The sequence below is a fragment of the Perna viridis genome, chromosome 4 (assembly GCF_037379345.1).
Source record: "Perna viridis isolate PV_CMFRI_1.1 ecotype Kerala chromosome 4, ASM3737934v1, whole genome shotgun sequence".
Classification (NCBI taxonomy): domain Eukaryota; kingdom Metazoa; phylum Mollusca; class Bivalvia; order Mytilida; family Mytilidae; genus Perna; species Perna viridis.
The window spans coordinates 28,986,428-29,005,550 of NC_142448.1; the positions used below are offsets into that span (position 1 = coordinate 28,986,428).

Sequence of the window (19,123 nt, forward strand, 5' to 3'; positions counted from 1 at the left end):
TTGAATCCTTGCTTCTCAACCAAAGAAAGTCTGGTGCAACCGATAAATTGACCAGAAGCAAATTAGAAACATGTGTCTTCACAAAGAAAAAACGCAAGGGCCATATAGAATAACCTATTCCTGATTTTTTTTTTTTTTTTTTTATATATACTAAAATTAAATTATAAGGACTGACCGTGATATTATTTTTGTCTATTTGAAATAACCTCAATGAACGTGGTGCACACTTAAATATAATCTGCTACACATGTTATTTAGTATGCACCATGTGATTAGGTTATATCCTCATAGACCAAATGTTATATACAACTTTCTTAGGATAGGAAAAAATTCTGTTCAAACATGAAAATTTAAGGAATCTTCCAATATACTTTTGTTTGTTAAATTCTAATTTTATACAACATATATTGCCTTTTCTCCTGAAGATATGTCCGATGTATTTATATTAAGTGACAGTCTTTATAAAAATCAGACAAGAGGCAAGTCAGGCATGTCAAAAACCTACCAAATGTATTGTATTCTAATTCAGAAACATTTACCGACCACATAACTAGTCAAAGTGTTCAACTCGGTTGTTGCACTTTCAAGATAAAAGTTGTCAAGATTGTGTTAGAAATTGGCACTTTGTAAGAGTTATAGACTTTGATTTGATTTGGTAGGTATTTATGGGAGATGAATGTATGGTTTTCTAAAATAAAGAAACGGATCTATTTACAAAGGACTGTCATAACATGTACATAGATCGTAAAGCATCGATTGTTCAGTGGAATTTTCTATATCATGAATAACTTTTACCAAAGGCCGTGTCTGAATTTCATATGGACTGGTACTTAATCATACAGAGTTCATTTAATACGAAACGTCAGTCAGTTTTTTAATGTAAATAGAAAATACACATAACGAAATTAAATGCATAACAACAACATACATGAATAAAATACTTTAATGAAATGTAATAAAATGATAAAACTGTATCTATCGAGTGGGAAAAAAAAACGTTTTGCAATGTTTTCATAACTGGTAAAATTCCGATCGACTTCAATATTTCGTTTTTCTTCAATAACTTGCAGTATTGAACTGTTAACATAACAAATGTGGCATTTCTTTTAAAAATCTAATTTTTGAAAGTCCAGGTTAACAGACTGGTATGTTTTAATTACGCAAAATATATTAATGTGAAAATGTATTCCTCTGATTCCTTTCAAAAGAAGTACTTTCAAAATCCCGAGTTTTTATTCACTTGTCTAAATTATTAAATATCCATTGTTAACAGTCATGTGAAAATATAAAATTGGATCAATTATAAAAAAAAATACGATTCAATCCAATTGTCAAGGAGATGGACAGTAAAGGGGATATTAAATATTTAATACAACACGTATGAGTACATTTGTGTAAAATTAATGATAACTTTATACTAAGCATAAATATTGACAAAGTGATCAAAAGATCTGGTTATTGTGCATTTACAAGTGCAAAAATAAACTGAATCATTTTTCTCAACACAACTGAGATAATGCATTTCAAAATTAACACTATTCACTATATGTACAACTATTTTCTGCGTTTAATAAAAGTATACAGCTTTCTAGTTAAACCATTAAATAGATTTACTGTACAAATAACACATACTCAAGCCACATATTTTAATCTTGTGACAAACATTACAATCACAGATTTAATTATGAATACATAAGTGTGCTATATACGACTCCAATTGACAATTCCACTCCAAATCGAAAGGTCTTAAAGATCCGTCGATGCAGTAACTTCCCCAATAGTCCCATCTAGCTCTTTCAGCAAAATGTCAATTGTGTCGACGTCTATTGATTTGAAGGTGTGTTCTTTATTCATATTGGTTCGAATCGTTATCAATTCAAAACCTGTTTGGAAGCAAGTGTTCAATAGAAATTAAGTGAAGGGTTTTGCCATAAAATGTATTTACAGACAATATGTAAATAGAATAGAAAATAGAACAAATGCTTTCTCCATATTTTAAACGTTTAAGTGGGTCATCAGTGGAATATGTCTCTTATAAATAATAATTTGGATTAAACAGGTAAAATTGAATTTGATACAATACATTTTTTTAAATTCAAGGCAAAAATGTTACACGCAGTAACCAGTTGTAGCCATTGGCAACGACGATTAGTCAGTAAAAGGCGCGAGAATTTTGAAATAAAATATGACTGAACGAATTCAAAAATGTTATAATCATTTAAACACACATGATTTATTGCAAACAACTTACCGCCATTTTGTTCTCTATGGATACTAACAATGTCGGAGTACTTTAGTCTCATATCAACAATATCATTAAACCAATGAAGATACGGAGGACCTGTTCCATTTATAATCAGTAGCCGGATATCGCTGCTTTTCCCATTTTCTGCATCGTACGTGACTGAAATAATTTAAATAAATTTTCTGTGGCGGCACAAAGAAATATTCAATCTTGAATTTGATGTTCACTTAATCAAACTTTAATATTGATCAGAGTTTCCCCAGTAACTTGTATTTTTATTTGCAATGAACATAACCTGACAGACCGTCAAAACTCTTTCGATGGTTACCATTGACATAATGCTAAACAGTTGCTTTAGGAATCATTCGAAAATACTATCGTCGTAGGAGTTTAAAGTAAATTTGACTATACACGTAGCTGCTTATTAGATATTCTGCAGTCTTGGCAAGTTTTATGAAAAAAGACACTTACACTTGATAGTTCATTTTCTTTGGTAACGAATTACTATAGTTTTATGATATATGATAGTTAAAATTACATTGTTATTTTGTAAATCCACTATCTTTTCGATATCACAGACAAAAAATAGAGAAAACAGAAAAAAAGAAATATAATGATTTAAAGTCAACATACACACAAACTTATCTCTAATTTGATATTACCTCTGACATTTGTCATTACAACAGCTTCGTTTATGTCTTCCTCGTGTTGTTTTTCATTTATTTCTTCGTCTTTAAACCCATGCTCTTTTTGCAGTTGGTCAGTCAAGGATAAGTCCAACGATTGATAATGGTGTTGCATCTTCTTCAAGCACAGCAATCACCGGTATGGAACAACTTACATGTTTGTTAATTGCATTTATAAACGCCATTGCTTTCATGGAATCTAAACCTAAGGATGACAATGTTGTTGTCGGTTTTATTATGGAGAGTTCAACTGCACATGCCTCGGCAGAAAGCTTACATACAATGTCTAAAAGGCACACTTTACGCTCACTAAGAGATTGTTTTCGGAGATCTTCAATGCCAATTATCGGTATTGACATATTTTCCTTCACGCTTTGCCTAACTGTTTCAAGAAAGTTGAGTTCATGAAGGACGGGTTCAAATCTAGCAAAAAGATGTGGCATATCTGACGAAACTCTCATTGTATTTTTCCAGTCGACCTCAGCACAAATGAGCTGATCTACATCCAAATACAAACATTTAATGAAACATTTTATGATCAAATCTTTCTCTGAGGCTATGAATCCTTGAGCTCTAAGATGGTTTTCAACTTTTTCGTTGACTAGACCTAATTTTAGGGCACCCCAATTGATTGTCTGACCTGAAAGACCTAATGCTCTTCTGTGTAATGCTGTAACATCTTTAAATGAGTTTCCAGCACCATAATTTGTTTGCCCGGCATTTCCAAACGCTGCTGTAATTGATGAATGAAGGACGAAGTAATCAAGTGACAAGTCTTTCGTTACCTGATGTAAATTCCATGTTCCTAATATCTTCGGTCTGAGTACCTTGTCAATTTTTTCCTCTGTCATTGAAGGCAATAGTCCATCGTCAACCACAGCTGCGCCATTGAATACTCCTTTAATAGGACAGTCAATAAATTTAGTTTTTATTTTTTCAAACGTGACTGTTATTGAATGAAAATCTGAAATATCTGCGTGAAAGTATTCTATAATACATTTGTAGGTGGCAGCGATTGCATCGATTTCCGACTGTTTACGGCTGTTAGGTTCACTTCGTCCCAACAGAAGAATGTGTCCTCCTCCAGACATAGCGATAGTTGTCGCTATTTCCCACCCAAGTCCTGTCAGACCACCAACAATAACATAGACTGCATGTTTTCTGAATAGTTGCTGTATCGAACAATGTACTTGAAAGTTCGGAACATTGTGAACATCATTGTTTTCACACTGATCGAGAAAAGAAAACACATCTCTTGCATCATTTCTGTTTGCATTTTTACTTATGGAATCTGCAAGCAGTGTTTGGTTTTTCTTCAACTTAGCCCACGCAGTAATTTTTGTCAAAATCCCCGAAACAGTTTCTTTGCAAAACAATTTGTTACAATTGATTACTTTCAGTGCAAGGTTTTGAAAGCGGTGTAGTATTTTCAATTTAGTAGATTTTCCAACAAAACACGAGTACAAGATTACTTTACAATTCATTTTTGATACTATTGTAAGAGCTTGTTCAAGTATATCAGAGTTTTTGCTCAACAAAATCACTTGGAAACGACCATTTGTCCGCAAATCGCCTATTTTGTCAATGAGATTAACACTTGTTATCTTTTTCTTGAAAGAGATAAGAATACTTTCAATCAGTTCAATCATAATTCTAATAGCAGGGTCGTAATACAGCAACACCGTTAAATTGTCATCAATGTCAGCTGCCATGAGAAAGGTCATGAATAATTCTACAAGTAAACCCGGTGTATATGATGGGAAAAGTGCCTTGGGGACAATGCACGCTCTTGGAATATTAACGATATTAGCTGCAATTACAGGCATACACGTAATATACTCTTCTGTTTTGGAGTATTTCAATGGTTCTACTCTAGAAAAGTTAAAGCAAGTCTTTGATTCAATTATATGGTGGTCGTCGTAGAATTTTATAACGCCTGATGTTTCTAAAAATAACTTTTGTTGACCATCCATTTGTTCTAGTATCCAGGGATTGGTCTCAAAGAAATCCTCTGTTAAGGATGACGGTAACCATTGCGAGTTAGCAAGACCTGTAGTAACTTTCATTATAACAGTATCGGTAGGACGATCAGGCAATTCTGTACTTATTCCTGGGACAAGCCAAAGATTGTTCGAACTACCATTGTCCGATCTTATTTCCAATACATCAGTATCTGAATAAGAATTTATTCTACTCTTAGGCTCAACGTAGTGAAACTTACATATTTGGTTCTGGTATATTTGTCCATTTTCAATTTTGAACTCAGCTATGTTTTGTATTGTGCCGATTTTTGTATGCTGCACAACTTCTACTATATGTTTAACATCTTGATCTATTTCTAAGTCAAGTAAGTATATTTTTTTGAACATCCTCTCTCGCATAATACATCGTCCCATTCCCCATAATTCGGAACCTACTACATTGTACCAAGGGGTTCCAAGAAAGTTCTTTGTCTTCATCTGTGTTTGCTTTGTAATAACATACAATGGTATGTCGAATGTCGAATCGGCTGCAAGTCGTTGCAAAATGTACATAAGAATGATACATGATGTTTTTGATGCCACAAATATTTTTTCAGATTTCATGTCTGTTGATTTACAGAAAAGTCCAGGGAGGAACAAAACTTCAGAAACTTCTTTGAAGCTACAAAAATTAGCTTCTATATATTTAAATAAAACCTCCATAATTTCAGTCGGAGAAATTTTGTCAAAGTCATAAGGCAAGGCGACGACGTGTTTGACATCAAAGGCAGATTTAATCAGTTGCTTGGACTCGACATTAAATGTTATTACCAATGCGGATTCTGGAAGAGCAAGTTCTTTTTCTGACATTCTAACAGCTTCAATTCTTTTCCATTTTGTTACATAAAAAGTATCATCTACTTGGTATTTGCTGTTTTGTTTGGTAGTGTCTCTGACTTCAAAATTGTTAACTTCAGCAAATATATATCCACTTGAATTACATATGAAAAGATCTATTACTGCACTGCTTGTGTCTATTTCCCGACGCCGTCCAATAACAGTCATACGTCTTTCCATTTGTCTATGAACTGTAAGTTCACCTATCCTTACAGGAATAGGTTTTTTAGGCTTTTCTGAATCTTTGATTGATAGATATATCAATGCAAGAGTTTGTAATGCTCCATCAAGAACTGAAGGGTGTATACAGTAACTATAAAAAGTCCTAAATATTGCCTCTGGGAATTCCATTTCAGCAATAAACTCGTGTTCAGATAAAAAACAATCACCAATAACTGACAGAGATTCGCCATATTTGAAACCAAGCAAACCTAAAGTTTCATAAAAAGTTGATCTTTGAACAGTTTTTGTACATCTATTTCTTACTTCTGCGATATCAATTCTTTTTGATGTAGTCGGCAATTTTTCTAGAATGCTTCCTTTACACACAGTATCTTTTTTCTTTTTTATGACAAAATTGGAGTCATCAGTCAAATGGACTTGAAGCTCAATAGGTTGATTATTGGCAACTGCAAGGGGACGAACAAAGTTAAGTGACAACTTTATGTTGGTAAATGGAATATGAAGTACCTTTCTTGCTACTGCAAATCCTATCTCTCCGTGTAAAGCCCCCGGGGCAATAAGTCTCCCTTGTACGTGATGCTCATAGATGAAAGGAGCGTTATGTGGGTTCAGTTCTACTCGGAATCCTTTTGATAAAGGCATAGCTGACAGGAAAGAGTGGCCTCCTTTATTTTCTAGTTCTAACCTTAATCCAGCTTTTAGAGAAAGGGCTCCAACTAATAGTCCCTCTCTGTTAAATTTATATCGAGGAATGTCCTTCGGCTTTAGTTCAGGAGGAAATAATTCTGTCCAATTTACCGGAATACCAGCATTGTATAAAGAACCAAGTGCTTGTAGAAACACCATGTGCTCATTGGGTTGATTCATTGCTGGAATAGAAGTCACTTCAAAATTTGTTATGTTTTTGAGGTGCGCCTTTACAACAGGCTTTGGTCCAACTTCTATGATAAAAGTCTTTGCATTCTCTTTAACCACTTTTAAAACAGCATCTTTAAGCAGAACAGGATTTCTCAAATTTGTTGTCCAATAGGCTGGTGTTGCCATTTCTTCGTCCACAATGTCACGACCGGTGACAGTAGAGATAATAGGAATATCTGGCTTTTTACCACAGATATCAGATATTTTCTCCTCTATCATTCTACAAGCTTCGTCCATGTGGTGGCTATGGTAGGCACATCCAACATCCAGCTCTTTCAACAGACACTCTTGCATTGATTTTCCAATTCGACTCTTTACTTCATCTATCACGTTTTTATCCCCCGACACAACACATGCTGTTTTGCTGCTGAAGACGGCAATACATATAGCCCCCTCATATTCTTTACAGATTTGCTTAATATCTTTCACTTTACATTTTCCGACGACCAACATAGAACCACCACTGAATTTTGCAGAGAAGAAAGATCTGTAGTAAATCAATTTTACGGAATCTTTCAACGATAAACAACCGGCAGCATGGGCAGCAGCTACTTCACCTACAGACTGTCCTATTATGATATCTGGCTTAATCCCAAGTGTTTTCAATACATTGAACAATGATATCTGAGTTGCAAAAATAAGCATGGGCCCGATATATGGATCTGTATTCAATGTTTCAGGGGGATTTTCAGCAATTTCTCTGATTGAAAAGTCAGTATATAGTTGCAGTTCGTTGTCGATTTCTTCGAATTTCCTCTGAAAGGGTGTCGAAACTCTTAGCATTTCTTTACACATTCCTTTCCAAACAGTACCGACACCACAAAAAAGAAACACTAACCTTGTATTTTGGTTCTGTACTGGTTGCAAGTCCTTTAGAGCTACTGACTTTGACTTCCCTCTACTTCTCAAATCTTCAAATGAGTTGATTACAAAAGATAACCGGTAATCGTAATGCGTTCTCTTTACCAATGATGTAAAGGAAACGTCTGCTAAACTTAAGTTACTTGACACTGTTTGGTGCAGAATGTGGTCAAGGGTGTTTTTCAGGGCTGGTAGACTCTTTCCTGACAATGCAATCAAATGATATAAATTATTTGAATTATCCAAATAGTCTGTGCGGGTTTTATGCTTTACTAGTATTGCATGACAATTTGTACCTCCGAAACCAAACGAATTTACACAAGCTATTCTTGTATCGTCACAGCCGATTTCCCATTCTGATAAGCTGGTTGTCACTTTCAGTGATAGCTTTTCAAATTCAATTGCTGGATTTGCTATTTTTGAATGAAAATGCAATGAAGGAACTATTTTCCCATGATGCATCATCAAAATGGTTTTTATTAGTCCCGCTGTACCTGCTGATGATTCAAGGTGTCCTATGTTTGTTTTCACTGACCCGATAGGAATAAATTTTCCCTTTTCTATGTATTGGCCAAAGAATGTGGCTAAAGCTTTTACTTCGATTGGATCACCTACTGGAGTACCTGTCCCTAGAGGAATGAAATAAAATAAACATATCACCATATTAGTATTATTTATTTATGCATGATTTTATTAAGTTTATTGATATCAAATATATTGAAATACATTTACTCACTAAATGACTTTATTTCAAAATTAGGTATATCAATGCTTATAAATAAACGAGAATAGGATGCAACATCATCTCAACTGAGATCAAAGGTTTCAGAAACCTCAATTAATTTATCGTTCCAGTGGAATCTAAAAATAATTCTCCGTTTACTTACCATGTGCTTCGATGTATTGAATCTTTCCAGGATCGATTTTGTACTTGGTATACACTTCTTTAAGTAAGTTCTGTTGTTGAAGACCAGAAGGCGCCGTGATAGGCGTATTTGTATGACCGTCCTGGTTACACCCAGTTGCTATTAATGCCCAAATTCGGTCACCATCTTTTACTGCCTATTATAAACAATCAAAAAATAAAGGAAATGTTTTCTCTGTTATCAATTGGTAGTTTCGTATTTCGTGAAATTTAAAAGTTATTCATGCAGACGAGTAATAATTATGGTAAACTCCATATTAAGTTACTGAAAATTTGCATCTATTTATGTCCCATAAACAAATAAAACATAATCACTTTTACCTTATAATACTTCTTCAATATGACAATTCCACAGCCCTCTCCTCTTACGTAGCCATCGGCATCCTTTGAAAATGCATGACTTCTCCCAGTTGGTGAAATCATCTTTGCTTTACTTAAGGGAATGAAATTCAACGGTGTAATTATACAATTCACACCCCCACAAATCGCCATTTCGCTTTCACCTAAAAATAAATAGAGGCCTTGTTAAATGGGCATTTTGCTATCAAGTATACATACATGAAATATAGAATACTTAAAATTTACATCGCATGCTTGTCCAAAGAAGCGATAAATATATAACATATAACGATATGTAATGCCGCTTAAATATATAAAAAGGTACAAAAATATGTAAATGTAACATAACTAATAAAACTAGAAGTATGGTCCTTAAGGTTTCTTACTTTAGAATGTTAAGGTAACTACAAATCTGACAAAAGTCTTATTTAATACACCCTGGTCAGTCAACTGGCCACCTCTATCAGTAATACAAAAATACACTGAATACTGATATTTGCGTTGTAAACGCGCAATATGTGTATATTTTGATCAACATATGGCTGAGAAAGTTTACTTTCAAATTCTTGTCATTTACTACAATAGCGTACGAATATAGTTTATGTTTACAAGTCAGTTCTCAATACTGCCAGTGAGCAGAAAAGCTAAATTGTCGATTTTTGGTATCATTAGTCAATTATGTGAAAAGCTTCTACGATCAATGTACCACTATGTCCCGAACTTCGCAATGGTAGACGCCCTTAAGACGCCATTTCTTCTGAGAATTCACAGTGAAATATTTTGAACATAGGATGTTGAAAGTGGTTAATGCGATCTATGAAGTATGCTAGCTGTTTATTTAATTTGGTAGTACGAGTTTTCCAAAAAAAATCAGTAAGATTTGTTTGATCTCCCTTTCGTCGTGAAGAAGATTTTCTTAATTCTTTTTGAATATTATTTATTGTCCTGTTATATAAAAATCAATTTTAAAAATACGGGCTCAAGTTTTATGCTCCTTAAATAATGATGCAGGAAAATAGATTCTTATTCCGTATAAATAGAAATCAGAGCTTGTAAGCAAGGCTATTGTAAATTCAAAATCTTATTCCTACCTGTACGTATTGATTGACAACCCAAATGAACGGCTACTAGTGCAGATGAGCATGCTGTGTCCAGTGTCATCGACGGACCACGTAAATCATAGAAATAAGAAATTCTGTTTGATGTTATACTTTGAGCCATACCAGTGACCACAAAATTGTTGTACTCGTGGCGGGCGTTATGTAAACCTAATGACAGGTCGTCGTTCATTGCTCCTATTGAAACGTAATGTACAATAACGCTAATATCAGGAGACATACATTAGAAAAGGGTGATAGAATTGTTTCCATTCTCTTATTCCATTTTCTTAATCTGTATTGTCAACTTACCTTTCATCCCTTCAGCACCTGCGTATGGAGTTTTCATATCATAACTAATACGTTGTGCTAGAATTTGCCATAAATACTTTTTGTATCGCGCTAGAATTCTTACCATTAGGCTTCTGGAACAGGGTTATGTTGATACAAGTTTGGATTCATCACTACAGAAGTTTTATGGTCGTCATCATGAACTCGTGGATCAATACAATGTATCCATCTGCACCATGAAAACTGATTTTTTTCAACTTGTCATAGTTTTCCTCTTTCGTCTACCCAAGACTTGACTGTTTATAAGCAACTTGGTGGGTATTTCTATAAAAGCAGAGGACGCTTACCCTACCGGTGCACCTGGTTAATGCTACCAGTTTTTAGTGTAGTCCGAGATGCCCATTTACCTTTTTTACTTTGTATGTATTATTTTGGTTATTTTATGTTCTTCGTTAATGTTGTCTGTTTCCATGTTTGGTCTTTGTCTCTGGATTACATTCTCTTGATTTCCGCTAGAATCCAGATTTCCTTGATTACTCTTTTTAACTGAGTAATCACAAATCTTTATCTGCAGATAAAAGCTGTGTAAATGCTCATTTTAGGAGAAATATGTTATTTTACAATAACTAAAAAATCATATACCGAAATGAATACACAAAACTACTGCCATTTCGCAGTTTATACATCTATTCCTATTCCTTCACTCTTATTAGGCTGACTTTATAGCTGATCTGATTCGAAAGAAAGAATATCGTATAGCTAGATCCTGTAATCTCAGTTTCCGCTATATATATGGCGTATTATCTTTAAATAATCCTAATTTTGGGGATTTGATATATCGCATCTACCCCAAAGAACTTGAGATAAAGGATAAAGGAGATAAAGTCAGCCTTATATCTTGACCTACACTTAGAAATCGATGGTGAAAGAAAACTATTGTCCAAACTTGACGTCAAAAGTGATGACTTCACATTCGAAATTGTCAACTTTCCTTTCATTAGTGGCAACATCCCTTCAGCACTTGCGTATGGAGTGTTCATATCACAACTCATACGTTATACCAGAGCTTGCCGAAACTACGCAGACTTTTTGTTAGAATTTTAACGAATAGTCTTCTGGAGCAGGGTTATAGAGCTACAAGTTTGAAGTCATCACTACAAAAGTTTTATGGTCGTCATCGTGAACTCGTGGATCGTTACGGTGTATCCATCTGCGCCTTGAAAACTGATTTGTTTAACATGTCATAGTTTTCCTTTCCTCTTTAGTCTACCCGGACTTGACTTTTTATGAGCAACTCCGCGGGAGTTTCAAGAAAAGCAGAGTTCGCTTACTCTACCAGTGCACCTGGTCCATGCTCCCAGTTTTTAGTGGAGTCTGAGTTGCTCATTTGCTTTTGTTACTTTGTAGGTATGATTTTAGTTATTTTATGTTCTTTGTTGTGTATCTCTGTTTTCCATGTCTGGTCTTTGTCCCTGGATTACATTCTTTTGATTACCTTGGTTCCCTTGATTGTTCTGACGACAATGTTTAAAATTCGTTCTTGTTAAATTATTCATATGAGCAAAGAAAAAACAATAGCCGGAAGATTTATATTTGTCTATCTTTCTTATATCAAACTCGAGCAACATGACACATATATCATACCTATGTAAACAGCTGTTTTTGATCCTTTTATTTCGTCCATCGTCAGACCAGCATTTTCTAAAGCTGAATGTGCCACCTCCATGGCTAGAAAATGTTGTGGATTCATCCATTCTGCTTCACTGTCACTTATTCCAAAAAACTTGTTGTCACATTTATCATGACTAAAAGTTCGTTAGAAATATATTTCATTATTTGAAGCACCATTTTCATGTACAAGCTGAATCGATAAACATTCCTTTCAAAAAAGATGCAAAACGACACATTTTCTGTAATGATCAATAAGTACAAGTTTTTTCTATACTGTAGTATATTTTTGATTTAAAAAACAACAGTTTAACTGTCTAAATATAAACTTTTTCATTTTTATTTGGCGTAATATTTTATGGAGATCTTTAATTGGCAAAAGCTTGACAACAACCAAAAGTGATTAAAATTCAAATGTTTTTTAGCGAGAGTAATTCAATGTTTTGCAGGATTCTATAGAGAAATTTTGGGACAACGATTCGGTTATATAACATAAGGAATAAAGAACGCGTCGACATTGCATGGAATTTTGCAACTGTTTGTTTTCTCGAAAACCGTCAAAAGGAAGACTATGTAATGTTTTTAGATTACAAAACATATGGAGCATGAAAGCGAATACAGAGTTGTGCTGCAAGTAATTGTTAAAAATGATAAACTAAACAATGTTCACCCAAAACAAAGAAAACAAAAACAAACAAAAAAACAAATAACATACTCCGAAATAAGTGCTGCATGTGATGCACGTTTTTTCCAAGAGACATCTGTATCTTTTACATCTGCCTCGTCAACGTTCCATCGTTCTTCAGGTACTTCGTCAATGAAACATTTGCCATCTTTCAAATTTTCCCAGAACTCATCAGTATCATCAGCACCAGGAAATCGGCAGGCTATTCCTATAACTGCAACAGCGTTTTCGTCTTCCATATTGCACTAAGGCATATTTTTTAAGTATATAAAAGACTACAAAACTTACAACATTTTTCACGAAACATAATTGAAAGTGACAAGTACGATATAAGTCGATGCTGTGTCCGATTCATTCAATACTCAGGATAAAAATATTTATACTTTAAAAATAAATATATTGTGAGTGGTGTTTTTCCTTTTTTACTTTTTTTTTTAAAGTAATTACAAACGATAGTATTTATTTTTAGATGAATGTTTAAAGAATTAAACTCAAAGTCACGAAAAGAAAAAAAATACAAACCAATTATTCATATCTGATTACATTAATTTATAGGTCAGCATGAAAACGTCCTTTTATAGCTTTAGAACCAGGAAGAGGGTGATTTTATCACATGGATTGTATAGTTAATCAAGCTGAATATCTGTCGGATTATTTAAGCAACCAATAAATGTTTCTGAGAATGTGCAGAAAAATCCCCTACTTTCAAGAAACAGTTGACGCATGTGTCCATATCAGGTTAGTCAAGACTTTATTTGCTTACTTTTAAATTGATAACCATATAAGGCAAATAAATTTCTGGAAATAAATTACAAGCATACCTTGTATTTTATCCAAATTGTCCTGTTCAAACACGACTCAAGAGCAATTTAGTATGGAGGTTAGTGTTTTCTGAAATCTTAAAACATATTTTAGGCTGCAATATTGCTTTCCTACATAGTTCATTTTACAAATTAAGGATTTTTCATAGAAAGTTCTGTCAGACATGTATCTTAAAGTATTTTCAAATACAGGCAAGATTTATTTCGAGTGCAGAAAGGTTTATTGTAATCAACATTAAGGCTACATTCATGCCATGTTAAATATATAAAATGTTTGCATGAATTTGAGACTTTGCAACCAAAATCATTATTTTTTTAGAAATTCATACGTTGTAACTATTTGTTTGTCTATTAAGCAGTTTCGTTGAAATATTGTTATAAATTTGTCCCACTAGCATTTAAAAATAATTCACCACTGAGCATAAGTTCTCTATTCATTACCTTATATCATTCAGTACATGGGTTTAATTTATTATACTGTCAAAGCATTAATATAATAATATTAAATGTTTTGATGCAAATTTACTTAACATGTTCTTGCTGTTCATTAACTACCGGTTAAAACAAATATATTTTGTTTTTGAATTCTCAAATTTTCGTTTATTTTGATCGATGGTGTTAAGTTTTGTACTTTGGTATTAATTTGAAAACACAATTTTGTAATTTTTGAACTGTAATAGTTCATATATCAAAGTAAAAATACGCATTTTTATCAAGATTTCATGAATTTATTTCATTAATTTCTTTAAAAAAAAAGAATTTTTAAGACTGCAAATTGTTCAAAACGATTTATTTAGTATATCTATTGCATCAATGAAGTGAAAGTAGATTACGCCGAGCAAATTATCAAAACCTTAGGAGATTTTCTTTTTTTATTGGAAACTATGAACAATCTGACACAAAATTTCACAAAAAGTTGTAAGTGTGAAATTGATAGTAATGGTCAATGGTCTAGGTTGTGACCTCATTACTTACGAACAACTTTATACTTATGACTTTTTGTGATATCGAAATAAAACATTAACTGGGGATCTCCGATTGTTTGCAACTTTTGAAACCACTCAAATTACATGTGCTCTGTCGTTGTCAGTGTCTAAATCAAGCGCTATCTCGGCGAAATTCTTGTTGATACGTACAATAAATGGTCAATTAGGGAAAGAACATGTTGCACCAGGTTGGTAATTTTAACCAGACGTAAAGTATCTTATGCATTTTTGACGGGAAAAGTCATACACTGGTCCAAATTTCTTCCCCCTTTTCCATGCGTATGATTTGATAATGAACATATTACGTTGAAAGAGCTAGCATTGTGCTCGCATGCCATACACACGCGTTTTACTTCCTTCTTCTTATCATCAGGATTTATACCCCTAAATTTCAATTTGGGTGCCTCATCGTAAAGTCCAAGTCAGAATGTTTAGTATTTGTTATCATACATTTTGTTAACAAATAATGAAATAATAAAATCTAAGTGTAGATCAAATATAAAAAAATATTAACCATTATAATTCTCTTTCACCAAGGATTTTTACAGTTTTAAATTTATAACAATCCTTGCTTTTTTCCATCACAGTGTTTAGAATTGAACTTTAAATATAATTTTCATGCATGCTAATAAAAGTATAACATGAAATTGACATATTTCAGCCAATGAGAGGTTACTCCTTGAAAAATATGTACAGTATATCGAACTTGGCTGTATATATGATGGATAATTTTGCAATCAAACCAAAATCTTGCTATCATTGCTCTCATCAATGTTTAATTTCTGGAATATCTTGACTGGTGCATGTATTAATAGTTAGCAAAATGAGATTTTGTTTTGTTATTTATATTGAAAACATCAAAAATATATCAAAAGTTATTTTTATTTTAAATTTCTTAGATTTAGAAAAATACATATATATACGGTTAATTATGCAGAATTACATGTATAGTCAAGTATCCAATTTTTATTTCAATTTCTCATATCATTATTAAAAAAAAATTAGAAGATTAGGCTATTAAAATAAGCCTGACAATGAGTTTTGAAAATATTAGTTTTAATTCCTAGTTAAAATAATCAGCAAACAGAACTTGCATGTACCCCTCATCTTGCATGCACCCCTCATCTTGCATGTAAATTGTAAATACATTGAATCTTTTTTTCATTTCAAATGAAAACTGTATTCAACTTTCTTAACTTTTTTTATAAACATGAACTATTGACTTTTCAACTTTTTGGCCTATTTAACAATAAACAAAGTTAGGGAGAAATAAAAATAAAACATGGAACATGAATAAGTTGAAACTGACATCATTTCAGTCGGATGTAATGGCATGAAGGGAAAACTTTAATTAAACATGTACATGTTTCCTTAATAGGCCTTATACAAGAAAATAGTTGTCATTACACAGTGACTTTTACTAAGGTAGGTTATTGATTGAGTCCTGTTTGAAATTTATGGTACTGCAAATATGACTGAACAACCAACTAGGGGTATTGATGAGTTGTACAACAAATATTTTTTTTTTATTTTCTATATATCAATAATTCATATTCAAACCATACCCTAAACAAGTACATCTAAAGTTTGTTATACCTTCTGGTAATTTAAATATCTGTTCTAATAAATAAGTTGATATGCTGATACAATATGTTTGCAAAAAAATCGTAAAAATTATAACAAGACAACAACAATTTTTTAAAGGATTACTATTTTTAAATATAAATATTCAATAAATATTCAAGTGTCAGTATTTGTAAGAATCAGGTATGGAGTGAAACATATAAGAAGCCATCATTCTGGAAGTATAAGTTGACTTTTTGCAATATAAGAATTAAGGAAAAAAAGACAGGAATCTCTATATTATTTTTTGTAAATTGTGTTATAATTTTATTGACATACTCTGAAAATCAAAATTTCAAGGCAGTGACTCTGTCCAAAACCTCCCTTTTGTAACATTCTATTGAAAGGGAAATCAAGATTCTAGCGGAAATCAAAAGAATGTAATCCAGGTACAGGGACCAGATATGAAAACAGACAAACGCAACACAGAACATAAAAAACCAAAATTTTACATACAAAGTAACAAATGTAAATAAGGATCTAGCTAAACGATGTTCCTTCTTTGGATAAGATCAGCCTTAATTTGAAGAATTTCTGTGCAAATCCAGTGATGCAGAGATCATATCATTTAAAAACAAAGAGAGAGTATCCTTGTGTGTAATAATGTTGTAGGGTCGATTGGGGTTTGATATGCATATTTCTGATGTTTCCCATTTTAACTTATTCTTACAAAAACTTACACTTAAAACTGAATATTTTCACTGAATATAGCAGCACTATAATAACTAGGAAAACAAGGATTTTTATTATCTACAAAAACCACCAGGGGAAAAGAAATAAACCTTTGTAAATTGTTATTACTATTTTTTTTAAGTTTATATATCAACTAGATGATAGTTAACAAAATATTTTTATTGATTTAGACAAAAAAAATATTTACTCGCCCATTTCTAAATTTGTATCAAATCTATCATACTGAACCCTGGCATTATTTCAGCAACAAGTCAGTAGAACAGTATAAATTTTAAGATAAATATTATTTCAGATATATGCACAGTACATACTTGTAGGTTTTTTCCTCAATATTTATTGATAAGTATAAATCAACTTACAATTCATTGTACCATGATTTCATAATATGTCAGTGATTTTTTGTTTACAAAATAGGGATTCCTTTACGTTTTCTGTTAGGAAAGTTGCATAAAATTACAGTATTATAAATTGATTTTTGTCAAATAAAGATGTTAAGCGTCAAAATACAATAAATACTTATTGTTTCCAAAATATACACTTCCGAACACAGTTGCCATGTCAAATTCAAAATTAGAATAATCTGGCAGCATTGCATTCAACTTCCATTCCGTAAATCAAAACATACACTACAGCTCAGAAATATATCGACCATTCACCGCATGAAATATCTGATTGTTTCAAAATCTTGAACTTGAGAATTTTTTTTCGCACAAATATTGCTACTCTGGGATGAAATTAGCCACTAAGTGAAATGATGGGTTACATGGCTGGCTTAACCTCCTGCTTCCAAAATGTCAATTTTGATTTCAAAGAAAATTTGTGTTGTGCACACATGAGTCAATATTAATAAACTGAAAATAACGCAGTGTCAGCCTAGACGCCTGATGTAGTGACTTCTATAATTATTTCGTCTGTTGTTACGGAATATTCTGTGATGAAAGTCTTGATGTCGACAGGAGAACATCACCACTACTTTTTGGAGAAAACACATTTTGAAATATACGAGTATGTCAAAATCATTTTAAAATAGTGTTACACTATTGTTTTATCGTTCCAGTTAGTTACATTTAAAAAATAGGAAAGAAGTTTTAAATAAAAATAAGAAGACAAGAAAGAAATGGAAGAAATACTAAAGAACATGGCAAATTAAAATTAACAAAACAATATAATAGTGAATGCAACAGCTAGCTGAGTAAACATCTTAGGACTACGGGGTTCACTCAGTTACTGTATGAAAAATAGTTTCTGCTTCGTACAAGACACCCATATTATTACTAGTTGATACCGTTAAACCTTTACTGCATGCAAACTGTGGGTACGGAATGTGATACCAATTCTTCATGAACGTGAGTATATGTTTCGTTCCCTTTAGTAGACTGAAGTAAGTAAAATCATGATTTGAGTGAATTTATCAACTTATGCAAAAATTGTTTTATCTAAGTGACCCAATATCCGTTTTATAAATATTAAAATTAAAATGAATTACATAATGCTAACTTTCTGCTGAACGTTTGCTTCATATCGCTCTTTATGCAATCAATTAAAAGTAGGTGTAATAATAAACGTCATTTACATTTCTCATCATAGTCCCATGCGAAATAATTGACACTTCCTAAATAGAAAATGACATACACAGAGGACCCTACTATAACTCTGTATCATTTATTCATTACTTTGATGTCTACAGACCAACAATTCTATTCATTATTTAAAAAGAATGTTTTCAACTCCTTAATAAAATTAATAATTTTTACTTATTTAAAACTGGATAAAACGGATATAAATGTGTTTGCCATCCGTCAATACTTGACATGATAAATTTAGGTTTGTTTAAATTTTTTTTTTTTATTTCAATAGAATAAAGTCGACATGATATATGTATATGACTTTTAATAGGACTTGATAATACCCATGTACACTTGTTGAACTTCCTTATTACTTTATTAGAAAATAAAGGTTGAAGATCGCATCAAGTACAGTTTTAAGTGAGATTGACGATAGTTCACTACCCCCCCTAACAGCATTGTTAGTGTCTCGATCGAAGTTAAAAAAGTTTTAACTTTCTCCTTCAAATACTCAATTTGGCCTGCCTATTGTCGATATAAGTGCTTTGTTATACTTTTAAAAATACATTGTTTGTAATCAAATTACACGTCAAAAATTGCGGGTTAAATCCTGTTTGGTTACGTTTTGGGAATTACTACTTTATCTAAACGTTCTTTCTACCAATAAGCAACATCTAAT

General features: G+C 32.5%; 1 protein-coding gene across 1 annotated transcript; it reads right to left on the reverse strand.

Annotated features, from left to right (window-relative positions):
• Positions 1–985: 985 nt before the first annotated feature.
• Positions 986–13,017, reverse strand: LOC148619638 (uncharacterized). Its single transcript, XM_088579789.1, has 8 exons — positions 12,787–13,017; positions 12,048–12,208; positions 10,107–10,310; positions 8,998–9,179; positions 8,639–8,813; positions 2,908–8,380; positions 2,252–2,404; positions 986–1,883 (listed from the first exon to the last, which is right to left on the reverse strand). The coding sequence occupies exons 1-6, from the start codon at positions 12,993–12,995 to the stop codon at positions 3,006–3,008; spliced, it is 6,306 nt and encodes a 2,101-aa protein (XP_088435915.1). The 5' UTR covers positions 12,996–13,017; the 3' UTR covers positions 986–1,883; positions 2,252–2,404; positions 2,908–3,005.
• Positions 13,018–19,123: the final 6,106 nt, after the last annotated feature.

Coding starts and splice junctions, on each gene's coding strand:
- LOC148619638 (XM_088579789.1), bottom strand. CDS start 12,995: ATGGAAGACGAAAACGCTGTTGCAGTTATAGGAATAGCCTGCCGATTT. Junction 12,209..12,786: donor CATGCAGCACTTATTTCGGA/GTATGTTATTTG, acceptor ACGAACTTTTAG/TCATGATAAATGTGACAACA. Junction 8,381..8,638: donor TCAATACATCGAAGCACATG/GTAAGTAAACGG, acceptor TCATTCCTCTAG/GGACAGGTACTCCAGTAGGT.